General features: G+C 35.4%; 2 protein-coding genes across 19 annotated transcripts in view; one reads left to right on the forward strand and one right to left on the reverse strand.

Moving 5' to 3' along the window:
- The window catches only part of DNAJB4 (DnaJ heat shock protein family (Hsp40) member B4), a 55,318-nt gene extending 50,022 nt beyond the window's left edge, over positions 1-5,296 (reverse strand). Inside the window, exons 1-2 of one of the 3 annotated variants that reach the window (XM_037826841.1) lie at positions 1,030-1,057; positions 402-599 (exon numbers count right to left, since the gene is read on the reverse strand). The gene's annotated coding sequence lies outside the window, so the exon portion shown is untranslated. Of the gene's footprint in view, positions 1-401; positions 600-1,029; positions 1,058-5,200 lie in introns of those variants that run through there. The other 2 variants (XM_037826843.1, XM_037826842.1) reach the window with 2 other exon arrangements.
- Positions 5,297-5,368: 72 nt separating this feature from the next.
- Positions 5,369-25,679, forward strand: part of FUBP1 (far upstream element binding protein 1) — a 34,709-nt gene continuing 14,398 nt past the window's right edge. For 7 of the 16 annotated variants that reach the window (XM_037826844.1, XM_037826846.1, XM_037826854.1 and 4 more), the window contains exons 1-18: positions 5,369-5,602; positions 12,017-12,107; positions 12,922-12,984; positions 13,807-13,845; positions 14,407-14,446; positions 14,991-15,043; positions 15,130-15,201; positions 15,329-15,386; positions 17,355-17,517; positions 17,613-17,711; positions 17,833-17,934; positions 18,201-18,303; positions 18,423-18,523; positions 18,887-19,028; positions 19,704-19,864; positions 22,569-22,720; positions 22,804-22,883; positions 24,956-25,084. In XM_037826844.1, the coding sequence (XP_037682772.1) occupies positions 5,486-5,602; positions 12,017-12,107; positions 12,922-12,984; positions 13,807-13,845; positions 14,407-14,446; positions 14,991-15,043; positions 15,130-15,201; positions 15,329-15,386; positions 17,355-17,517; positions 17,613-17,711; positions 17,833-17,934; positions 18,201-18,303; positions 18,423-18,523; positions 18,887-19,028; positions 19,704-19,864; positions 22,569-22,720; positions 22,804-22,883; positions 24,956-25,084 (1,765 nt within the window). In that variant the 5' untranslated portion in view covers positions 5,369-5,485. The remainder of the gene's footprint in view (positions 5,603-12,016; positions 12,108-12,921; positions 12,985-13,806; positions 13,846-14,406; positions 14,447-14,990; positions 15,044-15,129; positions 15,202-15,328; positions 15,387-17,354; positions 17,518-17,612; positions 17,712-17,832; positions 17,935-18,200; positions 18,304-18,422; positions 18,524-18,886; positions 19,029-19,703; positions 19,865-22,568; positions 22,721-22,803; positions 22,884-24,955; positions 25,085-25,679) is intronic. The other 9 variants (XM_037826858.1, XM_037826859.1, XM_037826845.1 and 6 more) reach the window with 8 other exon arrangements.

The following is a 25,679-nucleotide window of genomic DNA, read 5'->3' on the forward strand; positions in this document are numbered from 1 at the left end:
AGGTTTTCTGGGAAAACAGGAATTCACAAAATTAAAGAGGTAAGATGTATGTTCCTGAAAGAGAGAATGACGTACACAGGGCCCAGGGGGGTTTTATGGTTATTAATATGTAGGAACAGTAAGGATGATAAAAGGCTGAATTAAGGGCAAATCAATGTTCATGAACAACATCTTAGTATTTTTCAGTCCTCTAACAGTCCTTCAATCAGGATACAATACCAAATTTGCCATCCAAACCAGAGAAGAAATTTCTCATAACTCAGGATGAGGTGATACTATGGCAATTTCAGAAAGGGAAACAATTATTATCTTTTTCTATTGGTTACTTCTCAGAAACAGATGAAGTTGCCCTCTATTTTTCACATGCTGGTGAAAGGAAGAACAGAAGTTGCGGGACTTACCAAAGGATACATGAATCAGACTTGAATCTAGATCTTCTGGAACCAAGTCCAGAATATTTTCCACTACATTGGCTACCTCCAGTTCCAGACACTGGTCAAACTTATTTTTCACAATGTTCCAAAAATTAACTTTGTCCTTCAAAATGCAACCATCTTTTGCTTCCATTCATTCCTTAGTCTGAAATGGAATCCTAGAAACTTAATCAGAAGGGAGATAAAAGTCATTAAGACTAATCACCTGCCTAATGATCAAATACCCTAACAACATCCTGGACCATTTAATTTGAAGAGGCTGCTTTCCTCCTCCTATCTATCTAACATGTCTGTTGCAATCGATCATGCACTGAAAAAAAACATGGGCCTAATTTAAATGAAAGGGTACAGCATGAAGTTATCAGAGCCTTCTGGCTAAGGGTTGTCAGGAGATAGGTGAGGGGTATAACAGGAGACAAGAAGGTTGTAAAATTTTTTCTTCTAAATTTCCTGTTCAAAAAATCATAATGGACTGTTTTTCTCTAATAACTAGAACTAAGAATCTGTCAATATTTCTCATAGATTTAACAAATCCAATAATGAAAAAACATTCAATAATTTGGTAACCAATAAATCAGATGATAAAAGAACTCACCAGCACATTTAATGGCTCAACTTTTAATATCTTCACTAGTGTTATCATACTGTTATTTAGCAAATCTAAATGCTCCCTGCTAGATTTTTACAAGCTCAAAAACAGTGACATTTGCTTCACCCTGAGGATGAAATATAGAAAATCTGTCAAAAGTTTAATTTTTTTAATACTAAAGGAATTAAATTTTTTAGACTACTGCTGGAATTCCAACAATTAATTCTAAAATTCTATAGTAAGTGTGGTTATAAAATATAACAGTTGGATATTCAGCCAATCTCTCAGAGTACAACACACCAATTTTAGATTATCATCTATGAGACATCCACTTTTAAAAGGATTTACAGATTTCATCAATTATAATGAAACTGGCTAGAGTAATCGGCAAGACACAAATGGCTTTGAAGAGATCGGGTAGACTAAGAATTAATATTTAGCCTAATAAAGTCACTGGTTATAAAGCTTTACCATAATTCAGCTGCTGTTGCAGGATCCTGAGTTCTATAAAAACTAAGATGTGACTATAGCTGTTTCATCCAAAAATTTACAGAAGTAAAATAAAGGGATCACCATTTCTTGATCAGAAAATACACAAGCTGAATTAAATAATATCAATTTACATAGCACTTTACAGTTTCTGAAGATCCTACACACAGAGAGACCTCATTTGAGGATGACAAGGAAGATTATGATCATTATGAGATGAGCAATCTGAGACACAGAGACTAAGTCACTTGCCCGAGGTCACAAAAACAACTAAAATGTAGAGACAGATTTTTTCCAATATTAATTCCTTTAACATGCGCTTACACATGTGCTAGGGACTGGTCAATGGTGAAGGAGATAGACAAGGTCCCTGCTTTCCAGGAGTTTACGTTCTAATGGGGAAGACAGAAAATAAACAAGTAAACACATAGAACCACAAGATAACTTCAGATAGTGATAGATGCTATAAAGAGAACAGGCTAATGGGATAGAGAGTAACTGAAGAATGGCACAACCAGAGGTCAGAGATGGCTTAAGGAGGTGACATCTGAACCAAGGCCTGTATGACGAGGACAGACCATCCATGTGAAGGTCTGGACAAGCACTCCAGGCAGAGAAAAAAGCAAGTATAAAGTCCCAGAGGCAAGAAGGATTTTGGAATGAGAGGGGAGCATTTAGAGACAGACAGACATCTCCCTGATTACATGGAGACCTTTGGCCACTCTAGGCAGATAAGCTTTAAAGTAAAACTGGAAAGATATAGATGAGATGCTATGATTTATGTTTTTAAAGAAATTATTCAGGCTGCCATATGAAGAAAGAATGAATTGTAATATAATCAGAGAAAGGCATCCTTGAAGCTTCAAAAGTATGGGTAATGCAGGGGTGTAAATCTCCCTGGCAATGCAGAATATGACTCCTGGGGAGGAATGTGGACCCGGCATCGTGGGACTGAGAGTATCTTCTTGACCAAAAGGGGGATGCAAAATGAGACGAAATAGTTTCAGTGGCTGAGAGATTTCAAATGGAGTCAAGAGGTCACTCTGGTGGACATTCTTATGCACTATATAGACAACACCTCTTAGGTTTTAATGTATTGGAATAGCTAGAAGTAAATACCTGAAACTACCAAATCCAACCCAGCACTCTGGACTCCTGAAGACAATTATATAATAATGTAGATTACAAGGGGTGACAGTGTGATTGTGAAGACCTTGTGGATCACACCCCCTTTATCTAGTGTATGGATGAGTAGAAAAATGGGGATAAAAACTAAAGGACAAATGGGGTGGGATGGGGGGATGATTTGGGTGTTCTTTTTTCACTTTTACTTTTTATTCTTGTTCTGGTTCTTTCTGATGTAAGGAAAATGTTCAGAGATAGATTGTGGTGATGAACGCATAACTATGTTATCATACTGTGGACAGTGGATTGTATACCATGGATGATTGTACGGTGTGTGAATGTATTTCAATAAAACTGAATTTAATAATAAATAAATAAATAAATAAATAAATAAATAAATAAATAAATAAATAGTATGGGTAATGGTCTATTCTCTGGAGACTACTCCTGGAGAGTGGGCACATGGGTGCTTGTTTCTTTTGAAACCTTACATACTTTTCTGCATAAAATTTCATAATCTTTTTAAAAATTAAGTTGTAGAGATGTAAAGGTGGAAGCAGAGAAATAAATTAAAATGCTACTGTAACAGTCCAGGTGTGAAGTGATGATAAGTCAGCCTAGGGTGGGAACAGTGGAGGTAAAAAGTAATGGAATTTTGGAATAAACTTCAGAGGTATTGTCAATAGGTCTTCCTGATGGATAGAGGGAAGAGGCAGGAGCAGGAAGCAAGGCTGATCAGTGATTCTCAATCCTGGGCAAATTTTGTCCCCAAGGGGCCATGTGCCTACAGACATTTTTGGTTGTCACAACTTGGGGGAGAAGGATACTACTGGCATCTAGTGGATAGAGGCCAGGGATGCTGCTAAACATACTCAAAACACAGGACAGCCCCCATCAACAAAAAATTATCTGGCCTCAAATGTCAACAGTGGCAAGGGTAAGAAACCCTATTTAAACTGATTCCAATTGGTTCTTATCCTGGAATGCCCACACTTCTGGGGCAATCTACCAAAAAAAAAAAAAAAAAAAAAAAAAAATTAGAAATGGAAGGTCTCATTTTCAATCTTTAAAAACAACAGATATATTGTGGTGTACATTATTAAATAAAGTTTATTTGCTTTGGGGGTAAATTATATCGCTGTTGTAACACTATGTTGATCAGAAGGACTGATGGTAGTTAAGTCTGATTAATAAAATATGAGAAAACCAACTACTGATTAATAAATGCCATTGGTTGGGCATACTCTCAAAATACAATTGAAAAACTTCTAGTTAGCAATACCACCCAACACTGCTCCTACATTTATTTACAGCCAGGCAATGCTTAACTCTGTAGTCTACTACACTCAATGCATTACCAAATACAAACTCCCATAAAACTTTAAAGGCGTGGTTATAAACAGTGAAAAAGAAAATCATAACTTATAAAGGAACAATATGGTAGGAAAAGTTGATTGGAGGAAAATGATGGCCAGTTATATCTATGTGCATATAAATGTTTAGTTATCTGATTTTGAGCCTTGAGCAACTGGACAGTTTTATGTATCAGGAACAGGTCTGCAGCATTCATTATTTGCAATTACTCTAAGACCAGCAATGGGAAATGACTCTTTTTGACCTAATTCACAAAAAAACAAAATGCCGCAAAGTTGGGAAAGTTCCTTTTACCTTGGTATCTAAATGCAAAGATTTTGGAAAAAAAAATCACTGTGACACACTCAAGATAAACACACCAGGACTTCCAAAGCACCCTAAAGAATTCTAAGAACTACAAAATATGTTAAGGGAGTCAATTACGTGCCACAGGATGCTCAGGAAAGTCTGGAGAAATGTGTGAAATTACTTGGTAAGTAAGTTGGATAATAGAAAATACAAAAATTAGCTAAACCTGTGAAGGTCTGGAAGTTGGAATGCCAATTCACAACATTACCTTACAACTGAGTTCCCAAAGGTTGGGGTTGGGGAAAAACTACTCTAAAAAGCCACAAAGTTAATTTTGGTTAAGAAACGGATGCTGTCCTTAACCTCAACAAAACTGGCCATGGTCACAGTCAAGACTACGTTACTTAGTCCGTTTAACGCTGAATTCCAGAAACAATCACACACAAAAGTAAATTTCATATTGTCACAGCCTCATCTCAGAATTCAAACAAAAAAGAAAACGAAATCAGCTTGAGAACTAAGAGGTCTCTGGCCTGATTCATACCCTCATTTGATAAACCTTAAACATTTGACAATATAGAAGTAAAATACAGGGACATTCTACTACCCTGAAAATCATGCTGGATTCCCGAAAGGCCGGGCGGACGTTTTCGGGAGCATGACCTCGCAGAGTCCTGGGCGAGCCTTTCCAAGACACCCTCCCCGGCTGCAGCGCTCTGGATACTCTGTTGCGTCATCCAGCCCATGGACGTCAAGCCCTTCCCCAGGGGTACACACCCTCTTCATCCACACTACATCCCTAAGAAACTTTTTCTTCAGCCTTTCCGAAACCCAAGACCAACCGAAGTTACGGCCTCAGTTTCACCCTCCACCCCAGACAAACAAGCTTTCAAAACCTTACCCTAAGAACCCGCGCAGTGGAGGCGCCAAAACAAACCCCAGTCTCGCGAAATCTAAAACTCAACTCTCGTGACATCTTTCGCCTCCTTGTTCAACCCCACCCCCACACTAGCTCGTTGCCTCAGAAAATCGCGAGATTTCCTTCTTTCAGTCCCCGCCCCTTTACGGCACGATGGTCGCACAAGAATGTGATAGAACCTCGACAGCCGCCATTTTCTTTCTTTCTTAGCAGTTAGCTGAGAGAAGGTCTCTGGGAAGAAGCGGTAGTGGCCACTGTAGTGTAGCCATGGCAGATTATTCAACCGTGCCTCCTCCTTCTTCGGGCTCAGCTAGCGGCGGCGGCGGCGGAGGAGGAGGAGGAGTTAACGATGCTTTCAAAGATGCGCTACAGAGAGCCCGGCAGGTAAGTCTAGACCGCGCGGCGGGATCCCTACAGCTCACGGTAATTGGCCGCTGGGTGAGTAGGCCGCTACCTTTTCGCGCATGAGGTTTAGGAAAGAGGTGCTCTTCCGGCCTCCGAAATGTGAGGAGACTAGTTTCCCCACATTGGTAACACCGATTAGAGACCGGAACCTTGTTTTGTTTTCTTGATGTCTTAGCACTTAGAACTCTCACGTGTGCCACGCAAAGATGGCTTTAGGTCTGTCTGCCGATTTTGCGGCACTCGCGATTCTGTAAGGAGTCCTCTTCAGCATGAATATCCTCCATGTAGGTACAGTGCGCGTAGTTTTACACAATAGGGTAGAAGATTCTGGTAATAATGCGTTTGGGAAAGGACTAGGGTCTGTCTACAGGCCCTACATAGTATGGGAAGGAATTTGTCATTAAAGCAGTCTTTATAGCTTCCAGCCCATTCGATATTTCCTTTTCAGTTAAACGATGTTTCTGTATCAGTCGCCTTCACACCTAAAAGTATCAGACTTAAGAGAGCACTAATATACCGTGTTGGAATCCTTCCTCTGGGCAGGATATCCGTGTCAGTCTTTTCTACCAGGCCTTCCTTCATAATTCTCAAAATGGCCTCAGGCTCTTTATACCCGAAGTTTCAATTTGAATCTGCCTCTCTGTTCAGAGCCGTAAACTGGCCAGACCTTTTTGTATTACGTAGGTTCGCATATTTGCCCTGAAAGCACTTCTTCCCAAACGAAAGCTGTTACAAAAAAAGTTTTCCGGGAAATTTAAAGATTGCTTAATTTGAAGTTTACTTTTATTAAATAGTTTCTTCATATAGTTAAAGTCTAAAGATTTGTGGTATTGTTATGGACCGGTATGTAAGCAGAATCTGATTCTCGTTATGACACTATGCATGTTGTACTAGTTGCTAGACATTTTAGACACAATGTTAAGCAAATGGTAACCAGAAACTAATATTGTAGTATTTTTTATTTAGAAGTTTAATAGGTTAACTTATTTCTTAACCCCTCAGTAAGATTAAAGGATCGTTTGAATCAAAAGAAACTTCATAAAATGTGTAATAATAATGGAATGCCACTTATTTTTATAGTGTGGACACACTATGAAAGTGTACCTATACTCATTTATAATCAGCAGTTTTCGGGGGATCGACAAAAGATCATCGTTAATACTCATTCTGCGGTTTTTTCATCTGATCCTTTTTAATTACTTCTGAACGTGTTTAGAATAGCAACTTAAACATTTATATGGTTAGGAGGTTTTGTTAGATCGGGTTGGCAGATTCATCTGAATTATTTTATTCAGCCAGCATATCGAATTAATTTGTGTTACACATTTAAGTACTGGAGATTTTTTAAATGTGGTATTAGTACTTGCCTTCTAGGTAGATAAGAGATCAAGGAATTAAGTGAGAATGAAAGTAGTGTCTGATTAATGGCATCAGAGAGTAGACAAAACGGGCGTTGTTAATTCATTCACTTGTTCTGCTCTCATTTAGGGTTCCTACTATGAGTCAGGCGCTGTGCAAGGCATCAGGGAACGGGTGCCTAATAACGCAAGTAAAGGGGTGATATTTGAGCAAGACATTAAAAGAATTGAGGGTTTGACATGTAAAGCTGTGGAAAGTTTGGAATGACAAGAACCCAAGAATGGAGTAATTGGAGGATAACGTTGGGCAGAGGAAAAAGGGTGGAAAATGAGGTGAGAAAAGTCATAGCTGGATGTAGATACCAAATTGTGAAAAAAAATTTGGCTTTCCGTGCTTTCTTTAAAGTTGGACTTCATTATTTGGCGGAGCTATTAATTTTCTAAAGTAGACTTTTTAAATAAATTATCCTCAAACTATACACTTTGTCTTCTTTGAAAATGGATGCTCTGATGCCTTGATCTTACAGAATATTTTTTACAGAATCAATCTTAAGTCTGAGATTCCCAAGTTTAGCTTTTGAGTTGTATTATCTCATTACATTTAGGATGACTCTAAACATTAGTTGTAGCTACTTTTGTGACTAAATAAGTATAGAATAATTAGAAAAGAGTTCTTCGACTGAAGGAACAATTAGATTACTATCTGAACCACTTTTGCCTTGTCTGTTAAGAAGGTAATGAATTATATTTCCAAAGTCCCTATCTAACCTAAAATTTTGTTTGTTCAGAGTATCATGTTCTTTGGGACGACGAGGTAAAAGAACAGCTTCTTGCCCTTAAGAAGCTTGAAGAAGTATTTGCCCATGGGGATGCTATTGGCATTTTTAACTGGACAATCCTTTGTTAGGTAGGAAAGCAGGACAAGTGATTAGGGTCTGTGGTTCTTACCTAGTAAATACTAGTAGCATTTACTCTGGCTTCTCTCTAGAATTGTTGCTTTCTCTGGTAATTTAGGCACAGTTGCTGGATTTTCTCTTTTTCTAGAGAGACCTTAAAGGTTTTTTTTTGTATGAAATTTCCAGAGTTTTATAATATTCTGTGGGCTAACGCTGGCACAAGGGCACTAGATAGCTTTTCTAATTTAGGAATTCCAACTTCTACAGTTTAGAAATTTGTTTTTTTGGCTTTCAAGCTGCAACTTCAGAGGATAGGATAGGATTTTGTAATTAGGTTTTTGTGACCATATGTAAACAAATTCTGTGCTGTGGAACGTTGAAAGTTAAAATGTATCCATCTATTTTTTTTCTTCTTGAGATGATGTGAAGATAGAAGTGACTTGAACTGTGATTTTTTAGATGAGGAAGGTGGTAGATTACAAGCTAAGAATTTTAACCTCCATCCTTTCCCCTCTAAACGATTAATAAATTAGTCATGAAGTTCTCTTTTGAAATCCATTCCCTGATAATTGTACAAATGATTCCAGTTGCATTATTTTTTTGTATGATAGGAAAATTATAAAACGGAGCTGTTGGGTTTTTTTTTTTTATTACTATCTCCAGTGAAAACTAGCATTTGATTATGATTTTTGTTTTATTATACTTTGTTGCAGGATAGGAGAGGCTTGATTATGATAATAAGCAAAGATTCCTGTGTTATAGAGAGGGGACTTGGACAATTTTGATTAAATGATGGCTTAGTAATGTTTCAGGTTTTCTGCACACTTCTTTACTTTTCTGTTGCATGGGATTGAATCTATCAGGTCCTTGCCCATAGTAGTTACTCAATATTTATAGATTTGACTCAAAAATCATTAATTCAGTAAAATAGTAAAGAAATTTTATTTTGAAAATCATTCCATTCTTTCAAAATTCATTCTTAAAGGCCTACCATGTGTCTGATACGAGGCGAGAATGTAGGGATACAAAGACAGATTGGTTGTATACCTTATTCATCCATAGGCACATTTTTTTTTAACAACTACAATGTATATTTTTGGCTAGGGAAAATCTGTTTAATTTTTTAATCAAATATTTGATATCTCCATGTGGATCCTGTTTTATAGCTGAATTACAATATGTTGATGTGTTCATACCAGCTGGCAGTTTATTAAGATATACATACTACATACTGGACTCTATGCTAAGCATATCTTGCATTCATTTGATCCACACAACAATTCTACCAGGCAGGTATATAAGTTATTATCCTTTGTACAGATAAGGTAAATGAGCCAAAGAATACTTAAGAATGCAATCTTGTAGAATACAATCTGACTTCAAAGCCTAAGGGAAGCTTGTGGTGGGCTGAAAATTAGAATAGAGCCCTGAAACTTAGAGGTGCCAGTCTCTCCCAGAACATCAACCAGTCCCTGACCCCATAACGTCAACATCCCTTTTCAACATGAAGAAGTTGGAATGGTCTTTGCCCAAATGTCTCTGAAGACTGGGAGAATGATCACATGAAAGAGAGGAGTTGTAACAGAGAAATTAGGATTTAACAAATGATTATGACCACTAGATCATTATATAAATGCTTCTTTTTAGTTTCTAGTGTATTAGAACAGCCAGAAGGAAATACCTGAAATTGTGGAATTGTAACCATACTTATACTTTGAAATTTGCTCTGTAACTACCTGTTAAACAGTATTTTGAAATTTATCACTTTTCTGTATAAATATTTCACAATAAAAAATGTTTTAAAAATTAGGAGAATAGGTATTTAGGTAGATTATTTATCTTGTGCAAATCAGCTTTAAACACACACACACAAGTCTAATGTCTTAAATTTCCTTTTTAATCCCAAAATTCTTGGGTTCTCAGAATAGTCAGTAAAATTAAGGGATTACTTAAAATTCTATGTGATTAGTAAGAATTGCATGTTGTTGGAGTTACTTTTTAGTAATTATTCTCTTAAATCTTTTTTGTAGTGACCTAGGAAATGTATATTTCCTGTTGATTTTGGAGAATTGATGATCAAATCTTTGATCAAATCTTTGTTAGTACTTTTACTAAAACATCTACTCTAATGTCTTTGTATCGTTTCTGAATTTTTGAGGTGGTGTTACTCTTATTTGAGTGAATTAAGTTATCAAGTTTCATTTTCATTTGGATATTCAATTAATAGGGAGGTAGAAATAAGTATCGTTTCTCTGGGCAAAAGTTCCTTGGAGTTCAGGAGTGCTGCTCTGCAAACTCGCTGCATTTATAAACACTAAGTGTCATAGATAGCCGCAGCCTAAACCATTTTCTTGATAGTAGTACTGTTTTCTCTGGCATGAAATACTTTCTAATAACATCTGCCCTCATGGCTGGGCAGTGTATTTAAGTTATTGACAACAGTTCAAATGCTAAGTGCTTTAAGATTTAGGAGTGAGTAACCAGGGTAAAGGTGATTAGAAAAGCTTTCAAGAAAGAAATAAAATTTAAATTAGACACTGAAAGATGCATACAGGCTCTTGATAAAGTGAGAGGTGGTTAAGGAAGGTTAGATTGACTGAAGCCATAAAGAGGATAATCAAAAGCATGTACCTTTATCAAGCACTTTAACTTGTTCCTAATACATTTTGTTGTAGGTGCTTGCATTTACAGGTGAAGAAAGGGAAATCTAGGAACCCTAGGAGTACAGTTGGTATGTGGGAACTGTTACATATTGTACTTAAGTGCTATGGGTTTAAGACTCTAGTCCATGAATTATACTCATTTCCAATTTCCTGATTATGAAGTTTGAAACAACTAGTTTTATTTTCCATATCAGGATCTCTTTGGAGAATTCCAGTCACCAAAACTTTGGTTTTATCATTGTTTCATTTTTATAATTAAAAGTTCAAACATACTTAAAGTTTAAAGAATATCTAACATAATGGGTTTTGTTAGGATTATCCTTTAGGGTAACTAGCATGAAGCTATGTATAAATTGAGAAATTTTGGACATTGCCCAAAGTTGAAGGCCTTTGTTACCAGAGAGAGCTCCCCACCATTTGCTTGTTATTGTAACTTTAGTTGTTATCGCTGCGATTTTTTGCAACTCACTGAGTACTCTGTTTTGTGGGGTGGTTGTGCTGATGCAATGATAAAATGGAATATAAGATATGTATTATAGCATGGAGTAGCTCCATTGCCCCTTTTCATAGAAAAATGCAATAAATATCCAAATAAATAAATAAATTCTACCCCAATTATGACTTGAGACTGTGGCTTTTATAGATGTCTGTTTAGTCACGTGCAAGCAATCATTTGCCCTACTCTAAAAGTTAAAAATTTTTGAGTGAAGTGAATTTGATAGGTCTATCACTGAGGCTTTTATAGAGGTACTGCTCCCCAGGCTCCTGTCCCTTTGCATGTTTCCTTAAAGCAGCACTGTCCAATAGAAATATAATGTAGGGCACATAATCTATTTAACCCAGCATATCCAAAATATTAGCATTTCAACATGTAATCAGTATAAAAATTGGTGAGGGAGGGAGTACATCACGTTTTTTGTTTGCTCTAAAGTTTCAGTATCCAGTGTGTATTTTTCATTTAAAGTATATCTTACTTTGGACCAGCCACATTTTAATGGCTCAATACTTAAAAATGGGTATTGATTGTGTGACTAGTGGCCACCTTATTAAACAGTACAGCCTTAAGAGTCCCACAGGATGTTCAGATACTCTGTTGCCCACACACATTTTTTGAAGAGTCATAGAAGAGAGCCATGGAGAAGACAGAATTGCTATCCAGATTTTCCTCAAAGTAATTTGGTCTCTCTGTCTTTTAAAGGTTCTAAATTGATAACTTCATTGTTATTTCTTATAGGGATATATAAAAAGCTTTCCAGATGATGACCGTTTGTTAACTCGGTGAAGTATTAATGGCAGCAATAAATTGAACTGTATAATTTTATAATTGTTTAGCACACTAATTTTCTTATGTAAGACTAAAGAATATCTAGCATATATGTGCATTAGGAAACATGAGGAAATTTAGTACTGAGTAGTGTGTGGTAGTTTGTGATGACTTCCTTAATGATAAAGGTGTGTTTTTGTTTGTTTTTTAAGATTGCAGCAAAAATTGGAGGTGATGCTGGAACATCACTGAATTCAAATGACTATGGTTATGGGGGACAAAAAAGACCTTTGGAAGATGGAGGTAAGTTGACAGAATAAGTATTTTGTTTTTCAAAGTGTTTAGTTGAAGTGATTGAGACACTACTTTTATCATAAGGTTCCTAAAATTGTAAGGTTTATAGCAATCTTGAAAGGAAAAAAAGACCTAGCCAAGGTAAGTAAAAAGTTGTCAACCAGCAAGTTTTGCCTTTATTAGAGAACAGTTTTCACTTTTGTAGGATTGTGCCCGATTGACAATTTGCACAGACTTATTACTGTGATTAAAAACACACACACATGCAAGAATATAAATTGTTTAGGGAACATTTCACTGGTTTTTCTCATCATACTTAAATGAACCTTTGTATGCTGTGTTTTCATTATTTAGCTATTTCAAATTTCATTTTAAAGGTTGAAGTTGCTATAGTTTGCCACTCTAGCATGTTGTAGGTTATACCGTTTTTTTAATGTGTTGTGTTTTGTTTCGTTTTAGTATTTTGTTTTGTTTCAGGTTTAACTTAAAACAGTGGATTTTCAGTGCCTTGTATTTTTTTTTTAAAAAACATTATTTTGAAGCTACTGAACTTAGAAGTCTGCACATATTTTTTCTTCTAGGTTTGATTATGAATTTCGATACATTTTCTTTTTTTCCTTTCCTTTTTTTTTTTTTTTAAACGGAGGATTCTGATTGAGCCTATAGAATGTGTTAGTAGCTTTTGACCAGGAGTATTTGGTTTTCTTTCATTTAAGTGTCTTTCATATTCATTCATATTCATAGTGAGGTTTTTAATATACAAAAATGAGCTAATGATGCTTCAGATGTTGTATGTAATGTATTCTTTTTATTTTATGTGTAGATGGCTCTTGGACAAGTCCGAGCAGTACAACACACTGGGAGGGAATGCCCTCTCCTTTTAAAGGCAGGAATTTTTATTTATTACCTGTGTTTAGTATGTAAACGTGAAGTAAACCAGTGGATTCTTGAATTGGACACAGATATTCCTTGAATTATGTGTCTGAATTTTTGCTGCACAACATTCTGCTGTTTAATCACTTTAAGTTTGAAGGGGGGAGGAGAATGTAGCATTTTCAGCTGTAGGTTGTGTATTCTAAGGTATGCATTATGTTCATTCACCTGTGTAAAGGATTTAGATGTGGGTAGCCATGTAGGTGCTTTGAGTTTTTCTGCCTGACATATTATAGTATGCTGTGAAATGTTTGGCTAGGAGTAATAGAACAGTTTACATTAAGATTGCCTTGTAATGTGAATTTTTTTTTTTTTTTTTGCATAGCTTTGTGGTCACTGTCAGATACACTTAACTTTTGATATGTGAAATTTCATATTTTGATGATTTTTTTTTCTTATAATCTTCAGTTCCTGTAGTGGAAGCATCATTAGCCTTTAGCATGTGATACTTTGCTAGTAACGGATCTAAATACTTTGTCTTGTATCATTCTAAAGTGCTTAAAGTATATTAAGGTCAGTGATTTGTCAAAAGAATTTTTTTCTTTTTAATGTCTGTGCATCTTTAAACATGAAGAGAATGAAGGAAATGTAATTATTCTTCTTTAGACTACTAAGAGTTTGGGTTGAGTTTCAACAAGTTTGGTTCAAATGACAAACCATACCCTCAGATATTTCAATAAATGTTTATATTGATATTTATTCTTGCTTGGTGGGGGGAGCTAAGTCTTATACTTGTATTTACTGGCAAAAAATTAAAAGACTCTTAATTTTGCAGATCAGCCGGATGCTAAGAAAGTTGCTCCTCAGAATGACTGTAAGTATTTAATTTAAACTGGACTAAAAGTAAAAGTAACTGAATTTTAATATGAAGGTTTTGATCCTGTCTTTTGGAGAGTGTCATTGAAGTTAGTGGATTCTGTGAATATTCCTGTAGAATATCTAGCCTAAATTTCTTTGTAAATGCTCCTTTTTCTCCTATTTTTACAATCTCTCGTTTTAATTGTTGTCAGGTATTAATAATAAGATTCGGTTGCTAAGTTATTTTACATAATCCATAATAAGATTCGGTTGCTAAGTTATTTTACATAATCCAATTTATTTAACTACTCAGATTCTTAATCTGTGCTTCTACCACTTGAAAAAAGAAAGTGTAACCCAAGGCCATTGCTAATCTGCTCTTCTGCTGGTTTTCTTGCTCACGGGCAATACTGATTTAAGTATCTTGTCTAAAATCTTAAGTCTTCTTAAAGGTGTTATCTATATGTCAGGGAAAGATTTTAGAATTGCTTAATAATGCTTGTATTTTTAAATATAAATATGTTAAGTGAGCTTAAATTTCAAGTTTTCATTTTATTTTTATTTAATTTTTTGTTAGCTTTTGGAACACAGTTACCACCCATGCATCAACAGCAAAGGTACAGTCAAAAACTTCTCAAAAAGTTCTTTGTAAGTTTTAGTTGAACTACATATACAAATACAACCAAATTAGTGTGTAGGGAATATTGTATTTGCATATGTTTATTTCCCTCAACTTTGAAAGGTGAGACACAATGATAGTTTTTCTTTTGAGTGAGAGACATTTGTAATTTGGAAGGTTTAGAAGAACTAAGGTAATTTGGAATTAGGTAATTTGTAATTTGGAAGTTTTAGAAAAACTAGGGTAAATTAGACTATCTACTGTTAAGAGATCATTCCCTGAACAACTACCCCCAACTCCTTTGCAGTTTTTTTGCCTTCTCCTTACTTGATGCTTGTCACCTTAATTGAGATTCTGGGCTTATCTACTCAAGTGATAGGCCACATTTTAGCCATGAATATATGCCTGGACCCTTAGTTTAAAGTATTAGGAGCCTTTGGACTTCCTTTTTTTTTTTTTTCCCCACTTTGTGGATGATTATTTTTATATGTAAATAAATTGTATTTCTTTGATGGAAGATGTCATTTTCCTTTATTCTTTAGCAGATCTGTGATGACAGAAGAATACAAAGTTCCAGATGGAATGGTTGGATTCAGTAAGTAACCTAATTTTTAAAACTCTGAAAACATAACCAAGACAGCCTTCACAATCTTTCAACAAATAATTTTCTCTTTTTACTAGTAATTGGCAGAGGAGGTGAACAGATCTCACGCATACAACAGGAATCCGGATGCAAAATACAGATTGCTCCTGGTAACATTGTTCTGTTATTTTTAAACTGATTAGAAAAATAGCATATTTTTAAAGTTGTTAGTGAAAGTGATACAGCATATTAATCTTTCCTTCATCTAAAATTTCCTATTTTTGTTTTTAATTGTAGACAGTGGTGGCCTTCCAGAAAGGTCTTGTATGTTAACTGGAACACCTGAGTCCGTCCAGTAAGTATGGAAATCCTAAAAGTCTTATGGTAATAATGTGAGGTTTCTTTGAACTTTGTCATTGCTCTTCAGTACTGCCTTTACATTGTCTTCCTATCCCCACATCCCAGAAACTCCCCCAGCTCTGTTTATGCCTCATGCCTTCTCTATTAGGATTCTTTATGTGAGCCATAGAACACAGAAAATGATTAAAACCAACTTGGTATGTACTCCAGGCTGTGCTTGAGAAGCTGAGTGTGACCTAGATAAGAATACACAATCGTGTTGACTTGTTTCACCTAAACCTCATTAAACTTGATAGGCTTTTGTGTTATCTTTGTGTTTGTCTCCTGATCTGTAAGGCTCCTTGATACCTCATCCCTCCACTCCAAATCTTCTGCATCAGGCCTTCTCCCCAACTTTAGCCTTATTTTATAGGGAAGATAAAAGCAATCATGAGAAACTTTTCCACTTTTCTTTGTCAGCCTGCCTTTATTTGTGCTCTAATACACAGTTTTCAGATACTTCCTTGCTTTGTTCATGTGCCTGAGGCCAGCGCCTCTTTGCTGCTGAAGAACATGGCCCCTGCAATTGAATCCACTTAAGTTATTAGTTTTCCCATTTCTACTAGATAATTTCTAGTAGCACACAAACATGTTGGGGAAAAAAACCTTCTCCCTGAACCCCAAATATCTATTTCCCTATTTCTCTGCTCCCTCTTACAACAAAACTCCTTGAAAGAGTTAGTTCTACTTGCCTTGTCATCTACCTAATTTTTTTCATTTTCTTTTAAACTCACACTAATCAGACACTTATTACTGCCACTAGTGTATTGAAATTTTTCTTGTCAAGATCATGAATGACTTCCTTTTCATTGAGTTTAAACAGCAGTGTTTGACACAGTGGACCAGTCCTTTTTTGTAATACTTGATTTATCTGGCCCCAGGACACCTGCCACACTGGGCACTTTTCTCTTAGTTTCTCTTGCTTGTTCTGCCTTATCTTCCTTGCCTTTCAACATGGAAGTGCCACAAAATACATTCTTCACATGGTATATGTACATATACCTTTTAGATGATTTCATTTAATCCTGTGGCTTTATATACCATAGATTTTATATACTTCTAAATTTTTATTTTCAGCCCTTATCTTTTCCCTAAATTCCAGACTCTTTATCAAGAGGTCTTCCCTCTCTATTTTGTATTAAATAGCATCCCTTATCACACACCCATTCTGTCCATCTACCCTGCTTTGATTTTCTTTATAGCACTTAGCAATTGTTACTGTTTGACTATTTATGCTCTTTACTTGTTTAATGTTTATCTGTTTTGTTCACTGCTGTAACCCCATTACCTAAGATAGTTCCTGGCACATAGTTGACATATCTTGTGTATTTGTTGAATAAATAAATGAGTTTCATTTAACGTGTAAGCAGTCATAGTGATGGTTTAAAAATGTAAATTGGAGGAATCAGTTCAGTTCTACGATAAGTTTAGAAGTAGAGCACTACTCAGAAAGTTTGAACTATTCTCAAAAACAGTGAAAATTGTATACCTAAAAAAGTAATTACATAGGGTCAGAATCTTTGATCCTTGATGGCCTTTTCTTGTTTTTTTTATTAGAGCAGTTGTAAGTTTACACTAAAATTAGACAGGAGTACGGAGTTCCATATACCCCCACATGCACAGCACATAGTTTTTCTTACAAACATTTTGCGTTATTGTTGTACCCTTGTTACAATTGATGAAACGTTGTTATTATGATTATATTATTAACTATTGTCCATAGTGTACATTAGGATTCACTCTTTGTTGTGCATTTCTATTCTGGTAGCATAAATACAGTCTAAAATAAATCAGTTCAGTGGTGTTAAATACATGTTGTGCTACCATCACTAATAAAATGGGATGGAAAGAATCCTGCTTTCTCTATTTGGATAAACTATTTGGTATGTTGCAATTTATTACTTGAATATTAATTTGTTAACAGATCAGCAAAACGGTTACTGGACCAGATTGTTGAAAAAGGAAGACCAGCTCCTGGCTTCCATCATGGAGATGGACCAGGTAATGCAGTTCAAGAAATCATGATTCCAGCTAGCAAGGCCGGATTAGTTATTGGAAAAGGAGGAGAGACGATTAAACAGCTTCAGGTATTATTAAGTTTGTGTAATGATTAATTTTAGTCTTTTAGGAAACCAGTTTCTCTCCTTTTTATTAATACATATGATTTCTGCAATTTTAACAGGAGCGAGCTGGAGTTAAAATGGTTATGATTCAAGATGGGCCTCAGAACACTGGTGCTGACAAACCTCTTAGGATTACAGGAGACCCATACAAAGTTCAAGTAAACTTAACATTATATTTTATAAAGAGGGGGTTGGTGTTGGGTGACAGAGTGAACCAAACATGCATGAATAATTAAAATGTTTTGAGACATGCTTTCTAAAATGACTTTTCTACTTCAGCAAGCCAAGGAAATGGTGTTAGAGTTAATTCGTGATCAAGGTGGTTTCCGAGAAGTGCGAAATGAATATGGGTCAAGAATAGGAGGAAATGAAGGAATAGATGTAAGTTTAAATGCCTGTTTAGAAGTGGTTATATGCTAATACGTAAATGTATCATTGTCATTCCTTTCTTGTGTTAGTTAGTCCTCTAACATTGTATTCATTTTTTCTGTATATTGTACGTTAGAATACAGAATTTTGTTTTTAATTTTCTTCCCATAATATTCGATACAGATATTTTGGTGCTATGTATATATTTTTGTGATTTGATGCAGATTAATTTTCAGGAAGTATGTGGCTTTCTTAATCCTCAGTCTTCTTTGCTTAAGGTCCCTATCCCAAGATTTGCTGTTGGCATTGTAATAGGAAGAAATGGAGAGATGATCAAAAAAATACAAAATGATGCTGGTGTTCGAATTCAGTTTAAGCCAGGTTAGTCTATATATATTTAATCTTCTAAGCATTGGTCACCATTAACTTTTTTTTTTTTGTAACCGTTAACTTTTGACACTCATTTAATGTTAATCAAGTTTTGTTTCTTTGTTTTGAAGATGATGGAACAACACCTGATAGAATAGCACAAATAACAGGACCTCCAGATAGATGTCAGCATGCTGCAGAAATTATTACAGACCTTCTTCGAAGTGTTCAGGTTTGATAAAATACTAAGATTTTCATTTGAAAAGTGTTTTCTTTTATCAAATCCAGAAGTTTGCCCTCTTATGTTTTTATATCAGTCTACTTGATGATGCTTTATTAATGGCTAGAAACTTTAAATTATAGTAGGTATCTTAAAGTAGGAAAAAGGACTACTTATGTACCCTACTTTACTCGCTCCAATATAAAAAGAATGAATGATAGTTATTTGCTGCTTATTTAGACCAAGTCGTCTCCCAACTTCCCTAATTTCTGTTTTAGGGATATTAGGGTTGGGAAAACAGATACATAATAATTATTTCATGGAAAAAATAATTGATTTGTTTGCTGATTTCATTTCTGTCTTTCCTCTCCTTAGGCTGGTAATCCTGGTGGTCCTGGACCTGGTGGTCGAGGAAGAGGTAGAGGTCAAGGCAACTGGAACATGGGACCACCTGGTGGACTACAGGAATTTAATTTTATTGTTCCAACTGGGAAAACTGGATTAATAATAGGAAAAGGCAATATATTTTAAACTCTTAATGTTTAATGTGTGGTTAAAAATTTAACTCATAACCTAACTTACCTGTGCCTATTTCTCTTGCCGTTGTAAGCATGTGGCAGTGAGTTTTCTTTGGCATTATTTTAGTAGAAGAGTATTCTTACGTTCCTGTGTAACAACTAAAACAAATGGTAAAAAGAGTGGTATTTGGTTCATGTTGGTTTCTGGAGAAGAGAATGAAGAGTTTAATTATTAATGTAAGAAACTCTTCTTTGACCTAAAAAGTAGTTGGGGTATTTTTGTTTTGCTTTTTTCTGGCTCAAGTGTTTTTATAATTTTCAATTTTTGTACGTTTATTTTGTATTTGCATTGCAAAACAGCATTTTATTTTAACCAAATATTTTGATGAGTTGCAATACATTTTAAGGTTGTTAATAGGTACCCTAAGCAAACTTCAAATGTATTTTAAGAGAAGTATGAAGTACTTCATATAATTTGATTTTTAAAGTATAGAATAATGGAGAATCCTGACAGAATATTATCAGATAGAATACTTCCCAAAACTTTTTGAATGCCCATTTAGTTGTTACTGTTATTTCTTGAATAGCTCTTATGTCCTTTGGATCTTTAGAGAAATTACTGTGTTTGTTTTTTTTTGTTTGTTTTGTTTTGTTTTTTGTTTGTTTTATTTTAGGAGGTGAAACCATAAAAAGCATAAGCCAACAGTCTGGTGCAAGAATAGAACTTCAGAGAAATCCTCCCCCTAATGCAGATCCTAATATGAAGTTATTTACAATTCGTGGCACTCCACAGCAAATAGACTATGCTCGGCAACTCATAGAAGAAAAGATTGGTGTGAGTATGCTTTTTTTTTTTTTTTTTTTTAAATTCAATTCCGTTTTGTTGAGATACATTCACATACCATACAATCATCCATGGTGTACAATCAGCTGTTCACAGTACCATCATATAGTTGCGCACTCATCACCCCAATCTATTTTTTAACATTTTCCTTACATCAGAAAGAATAGGAATAAAAAATAAAAGTAAAGAACCCCCAAATCACCCCCCCACCCCACCCTATTTTTCATTGTTTGTGTTTTTTTTGTTTGTTTGTTTGTTTAATTCAGTCTTACTGAGATATATTCACATACCATACCATGGTGTACAATCAGCTGTTCACAGTACCATCTTATAGATGTGCATTCATCACCCCAATCTATTTTTGGATATTTTCCTTACACCAGAAAGAATCAGAATAAGAATTAAAAATAAAAAAAGAACACCCAAATCACCCTCCCATCCCAATGAGTATACTTTTAACTTCCAATTTATAACAGACCCAGCAGTTTATTAATAAGACTGAAATTCAGATGCATCTGTAAGTGCTACACAGAAAAATGTGCAATTTCTAGTCTCAAGTTACAGGTTTCATCATATACATCAAACATCACATACATATGCAGCATAGAAAAGGCCTTCCGGTGATAAAAATAACCTAATTAAATATGCAGTCACAGTTGTTCACAACCTTTCGTTACCCTACATTTGGTTTATAGGAAGAGTTGTCTGGATGTGGTTAGGTAAAAGAGGGTAGTGTTCAACATTAGGTTAATGGAAAGTTAAGTTCATTATTTATTAAGGGCTTAACTATACCCAAACATGGTGAGGCACAGATAAACCAGATGCACCCTGCACTCCAGAGTAGAAATACACAAATCCAAGTTCTTGGAGTGTCAAAAATCATCTGGAAAGTTTTAAAGTGCAGATTACTTGGGCATTTCCCACCCTTCCACATAATACAGTTCTGATTCAGAATGTCTAAACTAGGTCCCAGCATGTAATTTTGAAAAGCTGTTCCAGATAATTATGACACAGCCAAATTTGGAAATTTTTTCCTCTAGATAGGTTTCTTGGTGATAGTCCTAAAAAAACCAAAAAGTCTTTGACAGTGCTCTTTGATAGGTGAGGCAAAATAACACTTTCTTGGGTTCCTTTACTTCAAAAGTTAACATAGGGTGGGAGGGAGCAACTTAAATTAGTAATAAGTAGAATTTGTTAGGAAAATTCTCCTTGGTGTTCGCCAAACTGTGACTGGGATGCAAAAGAAGTTTTGTCATTGTTTCCGTCTGGTTGGGAAGGCAAATAGATGTATTTAAAAAAAACACTTAAAGAACATCTGTAATAGTAATATGCACAAATATTCTGAGTTCTGTGATGGATAGTCAGTGTAATTGTTCAAAAAATTAAGAAAATGTGGATTTAGTAATGACACAGTTTAATGCTAAAGCAAAAAAAGGAATAGCACATCTTATTTTAGATTTTGCTTGCCTACCATGCATGGTTCAGGATTTTTTGTTGGATTAATGGGGAAACAAGATAGGTTGTTTAGAAAAGTAGTTTAGTATAGCAGTTAAATGCATGGACTGCCTGGGTTCAGAATTCCGTCAGCCACTTACTGTGTGATCTTGGGGAGGTTGTTTAGACTCTTGTGTGCATCAGTTTCCTTCTGTGTAAAATGAAGATGATAGTACCTGTCTTAGAATAAATGAGTTGCCTGTGTGTTCTTTGGATGTATCACTTAAAAGAGTGCCTAGCACATAGCCCTATGATAGTGTTGCTGCTTTTCAGTATTATTTTTACTCTTTGGAAAGGGTAGGTCATGAACAATAGAAATGAGGGATGATGACAGCAGTTAGAAACTTAAAAGAGGTGATTTAATAAAAGTCACTTTAAAAGTTCTGAAGTTTAGCTTTCTTGTTTTAATAGTGAGGAAACTGACAACTGAATGTGGTTAAGCCATTTGTCCTAAATGTTATATGGTCAGTATTAATTGCATGAAAAGAGTGTTTTTCAACAGTTTAATATTATTTTAGGACAGTTAACCTAATGGTCTTTGCAAATTGGAATATCAAAAGAAATCTCATTTAAGCATTATTAATTATGATGTGGCATGATATGAAATATCCTTATTTGTTGAATGAATTATAAAAGGGAGTTTTGATTTATGAGAGAGAAATGGTAAAGGAGGAATAAATTTAATTTCTTCATCTAAATGGGGATCCAGTGACAAATAGAGAAGTTGTAAGGAGGATTTTGAGAGAGAACTAGTTATATTATAAGCAAAATGTTCAATCGACAGTTCACAGTATAGGACCTAAGCAGTTTGGGGAGTGTGTTATCGAGATGGGTTGTCTGATGATTAGGAGAGTAGTTGTAGAGTAAATGCAGAAAAGGGGTAGAGATAAGGACCTGATAATTGGTAGGCTTTCATAGTTAAGATGATGAAGGGATAGTAAAAGTAAGAATTGTAAAAGGAAAAGGAGATAGTGCTATCTAAAAAGAATAGAATAGAAGAAAATGGAAACATTTCACAGTTTTTGTTAATGAATTTTGCATGTATCATTAATACGGCAGAGTTAAGAGTTTTTACAACATGAATGAGGAAAGGAAGAAAAATCTAAAACTTTACAGTGATTATATATGAGGATAGAAATGACCATTGGATTGTTTAATTGTTACTCTGTTTTTCTGATTTTTGTGTCTTGTTTTTTTACAGGGCCCAGTAAATCCTTTAGGGCCACCTGTACCCCATGGGCCCCATGGTGTCCCGGGCCCCCATGGGCCTCCAGGGCCTCCAGGGCCTGGAGCTCCAATGGGACCATATAATCCTGCACCTTATAATCCAGGACCACCTGGTCCTGCTCCTCAGTAAGTATTGGGTTTGAGTTTCTTCCAATTATTGCAGCTTTTGGTAAATTGAATTTTTAAACTGATTTTTCTCATCTTTTCAGTGGTCCTCCAGCCCCATATGCTCCCCAGGGATGGGGAAATGCCTATCCACACTGGCAGCAACAGGCGCCTCCTGATCCAGGTAAAAGATGCTTATCATTCATGTGTAATCTGTATCATTTGTTTGTCACTTTATTGCATTAATTTTTCAAGTGTTGGTTCTGCATTTTGTGAATTTTCTGTACTCATTTACTCTTTCAGCAGTGTTAGACACTGCTCTACTGCAGTGAATAAGACTGACATGAATATGGTCTCTGCTTTCATGGAAGTTTATTCTGTCTGCTGCATTTGGCTTTCTCTACTTTTGTATTGGTGCAGCAGAATGCCAAGAGCCAAAAGCTACAAAAAGAGAATGTCTTAGTATAAATCAAGCCTGTATTTGATAACTGCATGTCAAGACTCATTCAAATATATTGTATTAAATATTTTCTCTTCAAATCTGAATTTTAAATGTATTCTGTTCTATTCTTGCTTTTTTCCCCACCACATCCATAGTTTTTTTCTCATCTTGGTTAAAGAGGCATTCGTTGAAGCCAATTAATGTTTATTTGTGATAGTTTCATTTTTTTCTCACCTACTTTCTACCTTTTAGGACTCTTTGCTGGAGTAGTTTCAAGGAAGGTATACTGACCCCAAAAAAAGTAATTGATTTAAATAAAATTTTTTACTGTATTTGGCTAAATATTTTGGTATATAAGTGAATTCCTATATTATAACGTACTTTAATATCATAGGAAGTGTGCTTTCAACAAATAACTTGAGTTTTGCTAGGAACCGAGCATGCAAAGATGTGTTTACGATCTATAGTAGAAGAGTACACTCACTGTTAGCAATTTTTGCAATAGAAGGACTCAGAAGGGTACAGAAAAAGAGTCAAGTAGGATCTGCTGTATAATAGTCTAAAAGTTTTAAGAAAGAAAAGGTTTTTCTTTTCCTCTTCATGTAAGCTAATTGGGATGAGTGATTAGACAGAAGAATGAGATTCAAAAGTTTGAGCAGGTTGGGAGGGGGTGCGCATTGATATTGGGTAATTTGGATCTGCCAGGAGCACAGCTATGAGCACTGTTTGGGTAGGTCCCATGATTGAGAAAAATGTTAGGATTAAGGAGTGGTCTCTATCACAGTCTCGGTATTCCACATGGAGTAGTAGTAGTGAAGTCTCCACTGTAAAAACTGTTTGATGGATGTGGCTTCCAGCATTGCCTTTGGGAGAAAAGTAACCCATTTAGTTAAAAGGTATCAGTTGGTTGGCCCTGTCCAGATTATCAAAAAACTACCAAGTATTTTACATGGGGTGAGAGATTGCTTATATTATGATTGTCATTGTTCTCTGAACTAACAGTCTGTTCCTATAAAAAAAACCCACATGCTATTAAGGATTTCAGAGTCAAACAGACTTGAATACATTCTAGTTCTGCAAATTACTAATTGTGGGATGTCAAACAAGTTTTTAAACCTTCTAAGCTTTGCTTTTCTTATTTATCAAATGATGATGAATTAATATTAGTGAGTTGAATGAATATTAGTAAGTTCTCAGTACATATTAGCTTTATGTAACCGTTAGATGGGTGTTCTTACATGGCTTACACTCACAAAGGAGTACAGGTATCGCTTCCTAAAGTGTTTTATCTCAATTTCTGTATTCAGATATGGTGTCAACAGAAATATTTTTATTTTTTAATATTTAGATGATGACATCATTACATGTAATTATCCAAGGTGGAAAATTATTACATTGATCAATTGAGAAAGGTTTGAAGGGTGCCTAAAACCACTTTATAACTGTATCACCTTATGATTATTTTCTCTTTCTAGAAATCCTTGCTTGTTTCCTTATACATCACTAACATTTATTAAGCAGCTATGTATTGCTGCCCATTTGGAATGAAGGCTACACAGATCAATAAACTTTATTCAAATCCCAGCTCTGCCCACTCACTGGTTGTGTAACCTACAGAAGTCACTTAGTCTCTGAGCCTGTTTTCTGCAATAAAAGCTCCTGAAAATAATAGAAAAACTGGAAAGTTTCTATTTTCTCTTTACGTTTGGTGTCCAGTTAATATTTGGTTCTGTATATTTGCCAGAGAGCTTTTTTCTCTTTTTGTGATTATGGACTTCAAAAGCAAACCTTGAATTTGTGTTTATTAATTCTAGCTAAGGCAGGAACGGATCCAAATTCAGCAGCTTGGGCTGCTTATTATGCTCACTATTACCAGCAGCAAGCACAGCCACCACCTGCAGCTCCTACCGGTGCACCAGCTACAACCCAAACTAATGGACAAGGTAACTAAATAACTTATTTTGTTAGTGAAAGTCAAAAGTTGTGTTTGGAATTATATATGAAGTATATCTCTGCTTAATTCTTTAAATTTCTGATGTTATTCAGTTACAACTTCAGTGGGCAGTATGTCCTTTTTTTAAGATAAATTAGTTTGAAATAATTTCATACTTTTATGAAAGTTGTAAGACCAGTACAAAGAGCACCAAAATACCCTGTTGATGTTTTATATTCCCCACCCCCACAGTTTGCTCTTGCCCTATCGTGTGTATGTTACAATGTGCATTATTTTCATTAGTCTTTTTCAGAACCGTTTAAGACTAAGGTATAGACATGATCCCTCATCACCCTTGAATACACTTGGTATATTTCTCCAAAATACAGCCCTTCGAATCAGTGACTTAATACTGACATATCATTATTGTCTTAATTCACAACCTTTATTCCGATTTCATGAGTTGTCCCAACAATTTCTCTTCTGATCCAAGATCAGATCCCATCTGGGAACTTATATATATTTAGTTACTAGGTCTTTTCAGTCTGATCATTCTGGAGTAGTTCCTTAGTCTTTCCCTCTGTTTCATGTTCCTGAAGAGTGCA

Source organism: Choloepus didactylus, chromosome 2, assembly GCF_015220235.1.
Source record: "Choloepus didactylus isolate mChoDid1 chromosome 2, mChoDid1.pri, whole genome shotgun sequence".
NCBI classification, from domain to species: domain Eukaryota; kingdom Metazoa; phylum Chordata; class Mammalia; order Pilosa; family Megalonychidae; genus Choloepus; species Choloepus didactylus.